Source organism: Lepidochelys kempii, chromosome 2, assembly GCF_965140265.1.
Source record: "Lepidochelys kempii isolate rLepKem1 chromosome 2, rLepKem1.hap2, whole genome shotgun sequence".
Lineage (NCBI taxonomy): Eukaryota > Metazoa > Chordata > Testudines > Cheloniidae > Lepidochelys > Lepidochelys kempii.
The window spans coordinates 186,427,653-186,443,147 of record NC_133257.1 but is presented as its reverse complement, the minus strand read 5'-3'; the positions used below and the strand labels follow the sequence as shown (position 1 = coordinate 186,443,147).

Genomic DNA, 15,495 nt, shown 5'->3' with positions numbered 1-15,495 from the left:
TGTATGGTGCCAAGAGATTTTAATGTCACTTGCAAGTCTGAGACTGGAGCTTAGAGTCCATTTGCTCCAAGAACAGCCCTGATCCATTGAAGGGCAAGTCCTGAATTGTTTTTTGGACCTCATGTGGGAGGCCTGAACTATGCAGCCACGAGCTCCTTCACATGGCTATACTGGTTGACTTCGTGCGGGTTGCCGAGTCTGCTGAGTCAAGTGTGGCTTGCAATGAGGTCCTTGCTATAACCTTGCCCTCTTTGATGATGACCCTAAACTCTGACCGGGATTCAGCTGGAAGCAACTCTTTAAACTTAGTCAGAGAGTGTTCCAAGAATTGAAATTGTAGTGGCTGGCTGGAAATCTGAAGCTGGAGCCCTCTGTTAGAGTAGACCTTTTAGCCAAAGAGGTTCAGCTTCTTTGCCTCCTTAGATTTTGAGTCCGATGTGGGCTGTGCCGGCTGAGGATGGAGAGATGACTCTATGAGGAGTAGTTTTAACCTAAAGTCTCTCTCCTTTTTGGTTCTTGGGCAGAAATCTTCGCAAATCTTGTACCTGTTGGTCTGTTGGGCCTTCCCCAAGCACTTTAAGCAAGAGTTGTTGGGGTCACCATGGGCATAGGCTTCTGGCAGGACCTGGAGTAGGGGAAACCCCAACAGAAACATATCTAACTATAAAAACTACTTGAAACACTAACACTAAGTTAACTATTTACAGATACAAAGAGAAAGACCACTAGAGGATTGAGAAAAACGCAGCTCCAAAGACTGTCATGGGCGGTAAGAAGGAACTGAAGAGACGGCGGGTTGGCAGGGACCTATATACACCACCACGAAGGCACAACTCCAGGGGGCTCCACAGCCGACCCAACGGGTATGGCTAGAGGAAAGTCTTCTGATGACTCTACGCAGCGCACGCACACCTACTTGGAATTGATATGAGCAAGCCCAGGAAGAAGAACAACCTATATTAAGACGAAGATGAAAGTATGTATTAGTAACTTCAGAGCCAAAAAAAAAAAAGTGTAAATACCTGACCACCATTGCCCGTATTCCGGAGATGGTTGTGGAGAAGCTTTGTTGCTCCATCCTGAAATGTTTTTGGTAAAGCACCCAGTAACATTGTGAACTCTGGGGTATTGAGTTCAAATAGGGCAATCAGCACTGACTGTGCAGCCTAGAGCAAAAAAATATTAATGAAAACTATATGTGAATTTTTGTTTTAAAAATGTTAGATATTGAAAATTGCTTTATTTGACCAGTATGGATTCCAGAGAAAGGAGTAATCAAAAATGATGGAAGAAATGCAATGTTGATTACCTATTTTAATTAGATAAAAACTTCAAGAATAAAGGTATCGGCAGACAGGATTAAAAAACCAACAATGGACATTTGCTGGTCACACACTGATGATTCTGGTCAGGAATCCTCAGCCTTTTACTTCCCATGATCCTCCTAGCAACAAGTCATTTTGAGATATTCTCCCAGAGTGCTTTGTGCTCGTAACAACAGACAAATGAAATGACAAAGAAAATGGCATAATGACTTATAAGTGATTTTGGCATTAAAACAGAATCATTTCCAAATGACAGAAGACTCATATTTAGCAGTATACCTCAGACATGATGGGAGCCAGCTTGCTATATCTGCCTCTTCCCCAGAAACTTTCTGGTGAGCTCTCAAGTGGTTGTGACCCACAAGTTTATCAACTGAGAATCCTTATTTTTTATTTTAAAATTTAGCAAATAGATGTGTTAACCTGGAGTACAGTAGGCATAGTTCTGTGGTCTGATCATAGGTCTTTAACTTACACAGACTCCCCCAAGATCACATGGGGAGTCATTTAAACTCTTTCTTCCTCAGTTTCCCTTATCTATAAAAAATGAACAATAACCTTGTGAGGTAAATGTCATTAGAATTAATTTAGCAAATTGGAAAACACTTTGAAGATTAAAAGTAAAATTTGAAATATTAATATTAGAGCATCTGCCTTGCTGCATAATTTTTCTGATTTTAAGTTTTTATTAGTTAGGCAATTTATAGATCCTCCCCCCATTTAGAGAGTAAATACTTGGTTTTAAACTGGTGTTTTAAAATTGTTTTCCTTGTCTTGTATCAAAAGCACATCTCTTTAATGACAGTAGAATGTAATTAGTTATGCAGTGTATTTTTAGCTAACTTTTTTTTAGCTGATTTAGTATCATTTACACAATTTAGTCAGTGCTGATTAGAGAGGCCAAAAGGTTTGTCAGTGTGGCAAGAGGCCAGTCACATATCAATGAAAGGCAGGATATTGTTGAATTACACAGACTTATTTAATATTTTAATTCTGGTATGAAGCTGATTCCAGATTAACTACTTAAATCTATCAGCTCACCAACAAGGTCTGCCATGCACTGGACAGAACAAGCGCCTAATGTTTGAAAAAATGATAGACAACTTGCTTAAGTACCAAAATATTTAAACAAGTAATTTAGAAAATTCTTTCAGATATTTATTTCTCTCTTTTTCTCTCCAGAGTAATGAACTGTAGTAACTTTAAATTAAGTGGAAAGCTAACATTGAAAACATACATCAGCACATATTCATGGTTGTGTTTAAATATAATTAAGTAAAACATTAAAATCTTAAACATAAATTTGCTGTGAACAACTGCTCTTCACTGGTGAATTGCTACATGTTTAAATCTCTTTCTCATTCCTGTCCTAGTCTCTTCACTTCAATGCAATTTGAGTTAATAAAAAACAAAGGGAAACTGACAGATTCATCAACTCCTAACTGGTTAGAATAGAAGTGATTCACTGATCTCTCTGCCAGTTGAGACATAAATCCCCCCAGAACTTTAAAGTTTCCAGATTGTACCTGTTGCTAATCTTATATGTAACCTTGTGTTATCACTGTCACTCTTATCTTCTCTCTCTTCTCTGTTGTATTCTAAGCCCTTACCCCCAGGCATCATTCAAAATGATTTAGAATTTTAGCTTTCTGGGGTAGAACTGTATTTTGTACTTGTACAGAGCCCATCACTATAAGGCTCATATCCTGCCATCTCGAGGTAGTGTGGCTTCTAATTATGCACATTTGGCTACTGAAGGCGACTTTGAGAAGTAGCATGTGTCAACATGTTCCTATAATCGGGGGTCAAATTGGGAAATAAAAATGATATTCCCAAGGTCTCCCCACAAATGAAGTTTTATTTTGGTGTCTCAAGTGGAGCTACATTCACAGCAGATTTTCATAATGTGATTGTCTGTTTTTTTTCTTACATGCTTTGACCACCAATCAAAGAGTTATCAATTTTGATGTTTAATTAATCATTATTTTGCTTCATAGTAAACCACCCCTCTCGCAACTATTGTTTCAGGCTGGCTGTATATTGATGCACATATCACTGCTTTGGTTTATGTACTATAGCCCTTAAAAATTTGACCTTAGAAACTAGGTTGCTAGAGACTTTTCATTAAAAAAAACAAAAACAAACCCAAAATAAAACTCAAAACACAACTGAGATTCTGGAGCACTGAATGCTAGCCTCCAGAGAAAAGTCCCAGTTCAACGACCAATAGCAAATGGTCCTTTGGAAATGCTCACACTGGGAAAAGGTCATTTGTACAAAGTAGGTGGAAAAAAAGCTGCTTTGTTTTAATATAATAGAAAAGTTCATTAAAAAAGTTACCACCTATTAAAAATAGAGAAAGTTGCTGTGAATGTTTATGATATGATATATCTAATTTTTCATTCAAATCTATTTAAGTGAAAAGCATTTAAAAACCATAGTTTAATAATGTCAGGATATCACTTTCAAATATTTATTGGTGTAATCTTGAAGCTCAGGGCAACTGGCTATTGCAAGTGGCTCTCTGATGGTAACAAAAACTAGGTAGTGTTCCAGATGATAAAGCTCATTGGCAGCTCCTCCATGATTCAGTTAACTATTGACATAAGAACCCATACGAGAGATTTTAATCATCAGATCAGATAGAATGCCACGTGCCTTACGACTTAAACTTTACTGATTTAGGTGAAAGAGACCCCTGAATATAAAGCTCTAGAAAAGTGTTATCAGGTCGTGAAAAATTCACTAGCTCAGGGTGAATATGAAACTTCTCTGGGCAAGTGCCACCAAACCCTACAGAATCTTAAGCTTTCATTTAAAAAAAGATAAAGTCCAGGTTTTTCAAAAATGATGCCTAAAGTTAGGTTTCTAAATAATTATTTATGGATCTACTGGATGGTCACTACTCCTCAAAAAAATCAGGCACTTTAGGTGCCTAAAATATGAACATAGGAACCTAACTTCAGGCACCCGATTCTGAAATGATTGGCTTATGTTTCTAGGCTTCGGCGGTTTTGAAGTTAAAATCCCAAATGCAAACCAAGCGCAAAGTGAATTAATGCTGTCTCCCTTAGTCAGCAGTCTGCTCCTGTACCTCCCATGCTTAAAACTTTGCCAAGCGAAAGCAGAATGAAAATTGACCAGAGTCTGATCAGTTTTCATTAATGTTATTAAGAGTCCTGTGTGCAGCTCTGAGATCTACAAGCATAGGGTCATACTTCATTCTGCTGGTGCTTGAAAGCTCTGAGCAGAAGCAGAGGCAAGCACTGGAGCTAGCTGATGCAGGCGAGGAATCAAAAAAGGAGACTGAGATGGAGTCAAGTACTGCAGAATCCCACCTAGCCTTGTAACAACTAAGGTTTTGGGGAGGAAGGACAGCGTGGGGGAAGAGAACCAGAGTACGCATGTCTCCTCTTCCCTTCCAGCAGCCTGCGGTGTTCAATGACTGAAAACCTAAGCAGCTCTAACACCTAAACAGAGGCAAATCTGAACAATAATTAGCATTATGAGACACCACCCAGGAGGAATACAATCCTCAACTTCCCCCTTCCAAGATGCTAGAGGGACTGGTTTCTCATTTGGGCACTGCCTATGGGCAGTAAGACCCCCAGTGTTTTACATTAGTTTGTGGCTAGTAGATATCTGACATTTTCAAACATGAGAAATCAGAACAGAGAAATACTGCAGCAAGATTCTGGAGAGAGAGAGAGAAGCAGAAGAAACGTGGTGAGAGAAAAATACTGAAGAGGAGGTAAAGGGAGAGAGACAGTTGCGGAGGACAAAAAAAGTAAACAATAAAGATAACGCAAGATTAGAAACAGTATGATCTACTATAGTAAGAAAAAGCGAAGTTTAACCAGGAATGGAAATAAGACAGGAACCAAAACAAGTGAGACGAAAAAAGTAGACTTGCTGAATACTTGGAGATTATATTACTGTATTTGCATTTCACTAGTATTTGCCAAATAATTTATTTGACAAATATACTGTGTGTCAAACTACTCTTGCAAATATAGTCTTTGAAAAATACCACTGAAACTTGCCAAACATTGTTTAAAAATGTTTTTCTATTAATTGTATTCCTTCCAAAATGTGTTAGCATTAAATGTAATAATTCTGGATATTCTTGTTATCCATATAAATGCCCAAGTCATAGAATCATAGAATATCAGGGTTGGAAGAGACCTCAGGAGGTCATCTAGTCCAACCCCCTTCTTAAAGCAGGACCAACCCCAACTAAATCATCCCAGCCAGGGCTTTGTCAAGCCAGGCCTTAAAAATTTCTAAGGATGGAGATTCCACCACCTCCCTAAGTAACCCATTCCAGTGGTTCACCACCCTCTTAGTGAAATAGTTTTCCCTAATATCCAACCTAGACTTTCCCCACTGCAACTTGAGATCATTGCTCCTTGTTCTGTCATCTGTCACCAGTGAGAACAGCCAAGCTCCATCCTCTTTGGAATGCCCTTCAGGTAGTTGAAAGCAGTTATCAAATCCCCCCTCATTCTTCTCTTCTGCAGACTAAATAAGCCCAGATCCCTCAGCCTCTCCTCATAAGTCATGTGCCCCAGCCCCCTAATCATTTTCCTTGTCCGCTGCTGGACTCTCCAATTTGTCCACATCCTTTCTGGAGTGGGGGACCCAAAACTGGACGCAATACTCCAGATGTGGCCTCACCAGTGCCGAATAGAGGGGAATAATCACTTCCCTCAATCTGCTGGCAATGCTCCTACTAATGCAGCCCAATATGTTGTTAGCCTTCTTGGCAACAAGGGCACATTGTTGACTCATATCCAGCTTCTCGTCCACAGTAATCCCCAGGTGCTTTTCTGCAGAACTGCCGCTGAGCCAGTCGGTCCCCAGCCGGTAGCAGTGCATGGAATTCTTCCATCCTAAATGCAGGACTCTGCACTTGTCCTTGTTGAACCTCATCAGATTTCTTTTGGCCCAATCCTCCAATTTGTCTAGGTCACACTGGACCCGATCCCTACCCTCCAGCATATCTACCTCTCCCCCCAGTTTAGTGTCATCCATGAACATGCTGAGGGTGCAATCCATCCCATCATCCAGATCATTAATGACGATGTTTGACAAAACCGGCCAAAGGACTGACCCCTGGGGTACTCTGCTTGATACCGGCTGCCAACTTTGACAGTGAGCCGTTGATAACTACCCGTTGAGCCCGATGATCTAGCCAGCTTTCTATCCACCTTACAGTCCATTCATCCAATCCATACTTTTTAAACTCTTTGAAACTCTCTAATATCAGGCCTAACAACATCTTGTGGTAATGAGTATTACTGTCTTACTACATGCTGAATGAAAAAGCATTTACTTTTAGCATTTTTTAAATTTCGTACTTTTTAGTTTAATTGAATGTCCTTTTATTCTTGTGTTATGAGACAGAGAGCAGAAGCTCCCAACCTACTTTCTCTATGCCATTTCTTATTATATGTTACACACAAAAAACTATGTTAAAAGAACATCAGTGTTACAAAGTCAAGTACTCAAAAGTAAGGAAATGCCAGCACAATCTTAATTCTGCCCCCCAGTGCACATGTATTATGACACAATCTTTAATTACATGGTCACATACTATTTTTTCCACAAGGCCCATGCCTCATTCAGTACACATGATGGATAGTGTTCACTTAATGAGGAGCTATTCAGTATTTTGCTTTCTAGTCATTGCTCAATGTGTGGCCCCATGCTTTTACTGCACACTATTCGAACTGCTCTCAAGACAGAATTATTAATTTCCTCATGAGCTTTTCTATGGCACTTAGACACTATAGTGATGAGTGCTTCACATAAACATTAATTTTAACTTCACAACACTCCGTTGAGATGAGGGGGTATTACTCCCATTTTACAGATGGGGAACTAAGGCAGCAAGATTAAGGTAAAAAGTTACCACTAATCTGAGAAGATTGGACCCTGATTTTTCACAGTATTAAGCACTTTATATGGTCAAAACACAGCTTTCCACAGAATTAAACATTGCTGTTAGTGCTCAACACTTCAGCATATCAGATCACAGAGTCTCAAGCTGGGCATCCAACCAAGCTGTGACATCTCTGCTCTTGATTCTAATGCCCAACACCACCCTGGAATGGACCACCTGGGAATAGCAATTACAAGAAAAGTCCTTTTAAATCCCCACAGCCCTGGGCTGGAGCACATTCTCTTTCTGTGAGGATGGTGCATGCTCAGTCTGGTGAGCACGAGGAGCTGTGAGCTGCTTAAGCATGCTCAGCGAGGATGGAATCTTTGGAGATTTTAGCTGCCAAAATCAGCCATGTGCAAACTACAATTTTCAAAGGCTTATAACTTGGCCAAATTTGGGCAGATTTTCACAGGGACAGCGAAAGGCATATCCCTGACACAAACAAACGCCTCTGCCAAATTTCAAGCCCCTGCTCCAAAGCCCATGGACACTAATGTTGTTCAAGGAAATGGTCACCAGAAATTTTTAACATGGGCAAAATGTATTTCTGCATTACCTCATTCTTGGAAATGGCTGAACAGTTTTGGCTGAATTTTTCCAAAAATATTCAGCCTGAGGAAGACACCCAGCATGTAAAATTTCAGTCCAAAAACTCAAAGCTTGGCAAATTTATAAGCAACTTAAAACAGGGCGCTGGGGCAGGAAATGTTAGGAATCTTTAATAACAGAATTTGTTTCCAGCTACTTTTATCATATTCCCCCCTAATAATCTCTTTCTTTTAAGGTAAACAATCCCAATTTTTTTCATTTTCTTCATAGGAATTTATCCATACCTCTAACTATTTGTTATTCTCTGAACCACTTATAATTCTGCAATATCCTTTATGAGAAGGGGTGACCAGAATGGCACACAGTATTCCAGATGAGGCTGTACCACTGATTTGTATCATGGCATTACAATATTTTCCACATTATTCAACATGCCATTTCTTATGCACCCTAACATAATGCTTGCTTTTTTGACCACAGCTACACATTAAACAGAAGTCTTCGTTAAGCTTTACATAATGATTGCCAGTCCCTTTCTTGAGTTGATACTGTTAATTGAGAACCTTGTGAGGTGTAAAAGTAGTTTACGTCTTCCCGCCAGTGTGCACTGCTTTGCATTTGTTAACACTGAACTTCATTTGCCATCATGTTGACCATTCATCAAACTTGGTTAAGTCACACTCTGAAGTTCTTCAACCTTCTCTAGACTTGAATAACTGATTAACTTTGTGTCACCTCATTTTTTTTTTAAATACACTCTTTCTAAGTCATTACTAAACATATTAAAACACTGAAACTAATATGGAATCTTGAGGCCCATTGTTAACTTTTTACCATGAAGAAAACTGACCATCTATTCCTATAATTTTTTCCCTGTCTCTTAGATAATTTTTGACCATGGTACTGTTTAGCCTCTCATCCCAAGACTAGTTAGTTTTTTGGTAGCCTCTTGTGAGAAACCTTGCCAAAGATTTCTTGAAAGTCTATATAAATAAGAAAGTTGACCGACAATCCATTACAATTAAACGAAGGACAAAACAAACTTTTATTTCTTTTAAATTTCAGGAGGTATGGTAGCATAAGTATTTTTCACATGGTTAGTATGTTTCATCCTTGGACTTGTAGGTTTGGGTTAAGTTTTCAAACTGATTGTTATTTATTATTAGTGTTCTTTAATGGGCTCTAGCTAGTGTTATTATGCAACCAAGTTACAGGAGAATAAATTTCTGAAAATGTTTGAAAAAAGATTTAAAACTGTAACAGACAAAAAGGGTTTACATGTAGTTCATTTAAAAACAACTGCTGGATATCAGCATATATCATACAAAATTAGAAAAGGATTCAAATACCTCATCTTTTACTAAAATGACTCCCTCCCCTTTTATAAAGTTAGTTAAAAAAAGGTGGGGGGAGTGATAAGCAACTTCAATGAAGTCTTAATGGTTAAAGAATATTATGCTTGTCTGGAGAACGCCTGCTTGACCAACTTTTTGCCATATACTGCTATATATTTTGATGACTGAGTAGACTGATGAGATCCTCCTCACTATTTTAATGAGCAGTTTAATTCAGCTGATTGTCCAGTAAGCAGGAGCATTTTGTTAGACTCCCCCACATCCTTTGTTTTCAATATCTCCAGATTCTCAGTAGCTTAACAGACTAGGAGTTTCAGCATGACCTGGGAGGACAAGGAAAGCTAAGAAAAGGGATCTGAAGAAGAGTCTGGACAGAGCTGGTGCAACAGGCAAAGTACATGATTTTGGGAGCAGTGTTTTGGATGGACTGATGGACAATAAGGCTAGAGTTAGGCAAGTAGGGATTGTTCAGTTGAGGTGATAAAGCCTTGGACAAGACTCAACAATGGGAATGGCACGGAATGATGGACTTTTTTGAGCAGTTGAGGAAAAATAGGATTCAACAGTTACTGTAAGTGGAAAGGGGGGAAGAAGTGGAAAAAATGATTGAAAGAGGACACCGAAATTAGGAACATAATTGAATATCATAAACCTATACGCTAATACAATACTCGCCTTTTAAAAAAGTTACTTTCCATTTTCTTGCTAAATGATGATCTAGTTCACAGAGAAATGTACCAAGTTTCCTAAAGTTCAGCACCAATTTTTGTTTGCACACAACGAATGAAGTTTCTTTTTACAGACTTTGTGAAATCTGCTCTTTTTGTAAATTTGTATACTTTTACATGCTTATGGGAGAAAAATGATACTAAGACAGTCAGCGCCAGAGGGACAACGATGATAGTGGAGTTTCTAACAGGAATAGAAAAGGGTAGGTTGAGGAGAAATTATTTTAATGTAGGTTAGTAATAGGTCCGCCATGAAGAAAAAGCGAGAAAGAGCAGAGGTAGATCTACAAATGATCAGCAAAGACCAGATAATTGTAATCATGTGATCAGATTATGTCTCCCCAGCAAAAGACAAAAAAAAAAAAAAAGAGAGAGAGGTGCCAAGCTCTAAGGGATGGAGAAACTGTCAAAGGAGCAGTCAGAGAAGTCTCTGAAGTCTGGTGGTGGGAAGTTGGCATAAAATCTCAAGAAGAAAGGGGTCACCCAAAAAGATAAACAACACAGAATAATCTGTTAGTGAAAACCAAATCTCTTCTTTTTAATCAATTTTTTACTGGGAAACACAACCCCCTCTCACTTCCTGCAAAAAATCTCTGTAGAATGTGTATTTTAGTTTTCCACAGCAAATGTTACCAACAGTAGCTTTTGTATGAAGAGTTCTTTGATGCCAAAGTAGTAGTTTTATTAAAATGTCAGCTTCCTATTGTCACCAACTCAACAATTACTCCTTAGATCCTTTTGTCAAATACAAAGAATGTGCAAAACCAGATGCAAACATTCAACCAGATGAACTATAATTTTAGTTTCTTACTCACCCCTCCTGTGATCAATGTATTATTACCGGGCTAGAAGGTGGCCTTTGTTGCAGTAATATTAGTTAAAGCTGTCTAGAGACGGCCACTTAAGTAAATTTAACTGTCATACAAAGTGTTTTAAACAATAGTATTCCTTTTACCCTAAGATAGGTTCCTCCCAACCACCTAAAATATAACTAGTACTGTCTAGAGCTTTAAACTGTATGACATTTAAGCTCAAATATTTTAAAAAACACACCTTTATCTTAGTCTAGACATGGCTTTAATTTATCTATTTTGACACGACATGCTTTAATGTAATCTGTGTATCGTGAAATGGAGTAGGTTCTCCATACTTTTGAAGAATGAACCTACAAAGAATTTTTTGTAGGAGTCTTTTGTTGGAAAAATTGTCAAACTACAAAACCCTAAGAAATTTTTTTTGTTAAAGCATTAGTTAAGAATATGGTAACAACCCACATACAAATACCTCCTAACTCTGATAGGACAATCAGAATAAGTTTCAGCTTTAAAAACTACTGAAGAAAAACTGTGAAAGACTAACTACATATTTTAGCATGAATGGACATACCTTCCTAACATCTGAACTTTTCGGTTCTGTTGTCCAGGTGATGATCCGAGATACCGCCAGCCTAGTTTCACTTGAATTTACGAAATCCCCTGGGTCCATCTGCTGTGCAAGAGTCTCTATGTATTTAAGAATTGCAACTTTAACCTGCAACGGTAAGCAGAGTCAGGTAAATAGATAAAAACAAAAGTATGCTGCAAATGTGAGTGTACTCAAGAAACAGGGTTCTAGTTATTTAGAACAAATAATCCAGAATGGCTAATATAATGGGACAAAATGAGATACTTTTTTAAAGTGAATTAAATATTGGCAATTTTATCAGAAGTCTTTTAGCTGATTTTAAAACCAATTACCTGGAGTCAATGTTTTTGTTTAATATCCATATCATATCTATAATCTGTAAACGAGTCTTCTGTACTAACAGACATCTTAATTCTCACTAACATTAAATAAAAATACTAGCATACTGCATGTGCAAGTGTTTAGCCATTCACTTTGTATTTAGTTTGTTTATATTTGGCATAGGGAGCACCACCTGATGAATTGGAGAGGATATATACAGATGTAATTGGCTTCCTCCAGTAAACGGTATATAATTTGCACTCAGAATCCCCTGGCAGTCCCTTTAGCAGCAGAAATCTATGCTGAGCATTAAACATCTTTGTTAGGGGATAAATTTTGTAAAACATCTTCCTATTAAAAATAAACCATAAGGGAAATATAACTGTTACAATAAAGCAGTGCCAGTAAGCAAGCAACAATACACATGGCAATCAGTACACACACTTTTCTTTGACGGAATTCATTACATTAATGAATGCCAGTGTGTTTATGAATAGGCAAAAATGAGACAAGGAAACGGGGTGGGTGATTATTTGGATGATCTGGTTTAACTTTTTAGCTGTTTCTATCTCCATTAATTCTGGTGCTAGATCTGAGATTGTGCACAGTAAAATCTGAAAGATTTTTTTAAAAAATGTGTTTATGGCTTGCACTGATAACTGTTCTGAATAAACTTGGATCATTTAAAAGCTTCCCTTGGTCATCCTAATATTTCAGATATATAAAAAATAAAGTGTGTCAATGCACTGAGTGACAAATATGTTAGTGGCAGGCAATGAAACTAGATGTAATTTAGCCATATTAATTTTTTCTCCCTCATGCTGGCTGTTAAGTCTTGCCTTCTTTGAAGTTACACATAACCCAAGAATTGAAGCTTTTTCTGATACATAAATCAAAGGAAAATACTGTTGAGAACCTGGCAGCTAAAATTTTTTCCTTTTGAGATACAAATCTTAAAACTACTTATATTTTGCAAAATGTAGATTTCAAAACACATACTAAAAACAAAACATCTCCGTTCTAATATCCAATCAAATATAATTGTGTGCATATACTGTTTCCTCCCCCACAAGGCTAATGAGCATTTTTGTGACATTGCTGTGTCCATCTGCTAATGATATCTTAAATGTATATATACCTTTAAAACCAGATGCTGCAATTAGAAACCAATGATAACACGGTGCAAAAATGCACCCAGCTATCTGTACACAAAAATTCCTAAGAACAAGATATAAGGTTTACTAACAGTTAAAAACTGTGAAGAAAAGCACTCCCAATGGAAGTAGAGTCAAACTGTCTCCAGGAAAGATGGTGGCCCCTATGTGGTCTACAGACCGGGAGGAGTACTGAATAGCAGGTGAGCAGAAGTAGGAACCATCGAAAGGGCAGCTTGTGACCTCAGTCCCATTATGAACAATAAAAGATGGCAGTCATTTTGAAAGAGGTTAGTTCTTCATGAATTTTTTTTTTGAAAGAGAACATTATTCTTTGGTGTCTGGAAACTTTCTATGTTGAAGAACAAGAAAAGATGACCATTAGAGATAAGTTACTTACATTGTACAGTGACTGGAGTTCTTCAAGATGTTTGTCTCTATGGGTGCTCCACTTCAGGCAGGCATGCTCCCTTTGAGCCTTTTGATTGGGGACTTTTGGTAGTGCCAATTCAGTCCGCACATGTGCCCTAGCTAACCTTGTGCCCTCTATTGAGGGTATATAGGACAGTGTCAGACGAGCTACCCTCAATTCCTTCTCTACCACAAAGTCCCGCAAAAGCAAAGACTCCAAAGCAGAGGGGAAATATGGCAGGTAGTCAAGGACAAAAGACAAATGACTTGAACTCCAGTTACTGTGTAAGGTAAGTAACTTCTTCCTTGAGTAATGTCCCTATGGGTGCTCCACTTTAGGTGATTCCTGAGCAGTACTCCCTAAAGGAGATGGGTGCTTTGGAGTGCAGTCAACAACTGCTGAAGAACAGCAGTACCAAAAGCAGCATCTGCCCTAAAGGCATGCATGAAAGTGTAATGTTTTGAGAAGGTGCGAATCAAAGCCCATATGGCAGCTTTGCAGATTTCTGCAATGGGAACATTTAATAGAGATAGCGACAAACACTGATTTTGTAGAAAGGACTATAACCTGAGGAGGAGGACAGACATTAGTCACCTCATAGAAAGAAAGAATTCAACCAGAAACCACTCAGTCTTTGGGGTGAGAGTGGGGTCCCTTTAACTCTGTCCATGAAAGAGACAAATAATCTTGGGGAGACCCTAAAGGGTTTAGTCCTGTCCAAATAAAAAAAACTATATGTTCTCTTGACATCTAAGGTGTAAAGCGTGCCTTATTCTCTAGTCTGGTGAGGCTTAGCATAAAAAGTGGCAGCTAAACATCCTGACTGATATGGAAATCCAAGGTTACCATAGGTAAAAACTAAGGCTGTGGCCAGAGAAGTACCTTTTCTTTATAAAAACAAAAAATGGTGTGGCGGGCTCAGACATACGAGTCCCTAGCTCGATTCTGCCAAACGAGGTAATAGCCACCAAAATGGCACTCTTCATGGACAAGTGGTGAAAGGAACACCTAGCTAGTGACTCAAAGGGTGGTTTCATTAGAGAACTGATTCAAATCCCATATTTGGGTGGGTTCAGTGACATGGGGAAAAAGGTTCATTAACCCTCTGATGAATCAAGATGTGGTATGGTGAGCAAATGTTGAAAACCCTTCAACTGGGCAATGGAAAGCTGTGACAACTGTTAAATGGATGGAACTCAGAGAGACACCCGAGTTCTTCAAAGCAAAAGATAATCCAGAATGTGTAATAGGGAATAGTCAACAGGGGACAGATGCCACTGGGTATGCCACTGGTGGAATCTCTTCCATTTCTGCAGGTATGTTTTCCTAGTACGAGCCCTCCTACTGTTCAGCAACACCTCCTGTACTTCTTTCAAAAAGGTAAGAGCCATTTAGAAGCCAGCCCTTAAGGTGAGTGCTGCGAGGTTGAGATTAATTTTCCCCAAGTCTTGAGCCAGCAAGTCATTATTAAGTGTAATGGTGGATGAGAGAGGAAGGGAACCAAAGTACAGGAACAATATTTGTCTTGGCCATGATGATGCAAACATTTTCTGTTGGTGGCAGTGGTGAAGAGATCTATTCCCAGATAGCCCCAAATAAGTTATCTCCCCCTTAAGTGAGTTCCCATTTGTGATCCTGGCAGAAGTACCTGCTCAGTTTGTCTGTTATAGTATTCTGGAGACCTGGTAAGTATGGCTGAGATGAAGATTTGATGGGCAATGCACCAGTTCCCACCAGTTCCACAGCTTTAGAGCTTCTACATAAAAAGAGGATCTTGCTCCTCCCTGGTGACTTATGTAGTCAATGCTGGTCCTGTTGGTCTGTCATAATTCTGATGGATTGCCTCTTGATCATAGCTGGATAATATTTGCATGCATATTTGACTGCTTTGAGCTTCACCAAGTTGATATGGAGAGTAGATTCCTAAGCAGTATATTTGTCTTCAATGGTATGAATGAAGATGCGCTGCCCATCCTATTAGTGTGTGCATCTATTTCTATGGTCACTGTGGGGGGAGGCAGTGTGAAGGGGACTCCTGTGCAGACCACGTATGGAACTTTCCACCAATCTAGTGGTTTTAAGTCCTTTCAAGGGATCGATGCTAAGGCTAGGGGAGTGATTCCCCTGCTTGTGTACACGTATTTAAGCTAGCTCTCACTGAGATAGTGCAAGTATAAACATTAGTGTACCCGCGGCAGCACGGGTAGCAACAGGAGATGCATGGCTGAGCCCTGCCAAGTACATATCCACTTTTTTTAGATGGGTTTGTACTTGGCATGGCTTAGCTGTGCTTCTGTTTC

At 38.9% G+C, this 15,495-nt stretch overlaps 1 protein-coding gene across 46 annotated transcripts in view; it reads right to left on the bottom strand.

The window, feature by feature from the left end:
- CLASP2 (cytoplasmic linker associated protein 2) overlaps positions 1–15,495 on the bottom strand; it is a 271,237-nt gene that overhangs the window by 40,110 nt on the left and 215,632 nt on the right. For all 46 annotated transcript variants that reach the window (XR_012157456.1, XR_012157457.1, XM_073333055.1 and 43 more), the window contains 2 exons: positions 11,291–11,434; positions 1,023–1,166 (listed from right to left, as the gene is read on the bottom strand). Coding sequence is in view for 44 of the 46 variants with exons in the window: in XM_073333055.1 (XP_073189156.1) it covers positions 1,023–1,166; positions 11,291–11,434 (288 nt within the window). In the remaining 2 variants the exon portion in view is untranslated. The remainder of the gene's footprint in view (positions 1–1,022; positions 1,167–11,290; positions 11,435–15,495) is intronic.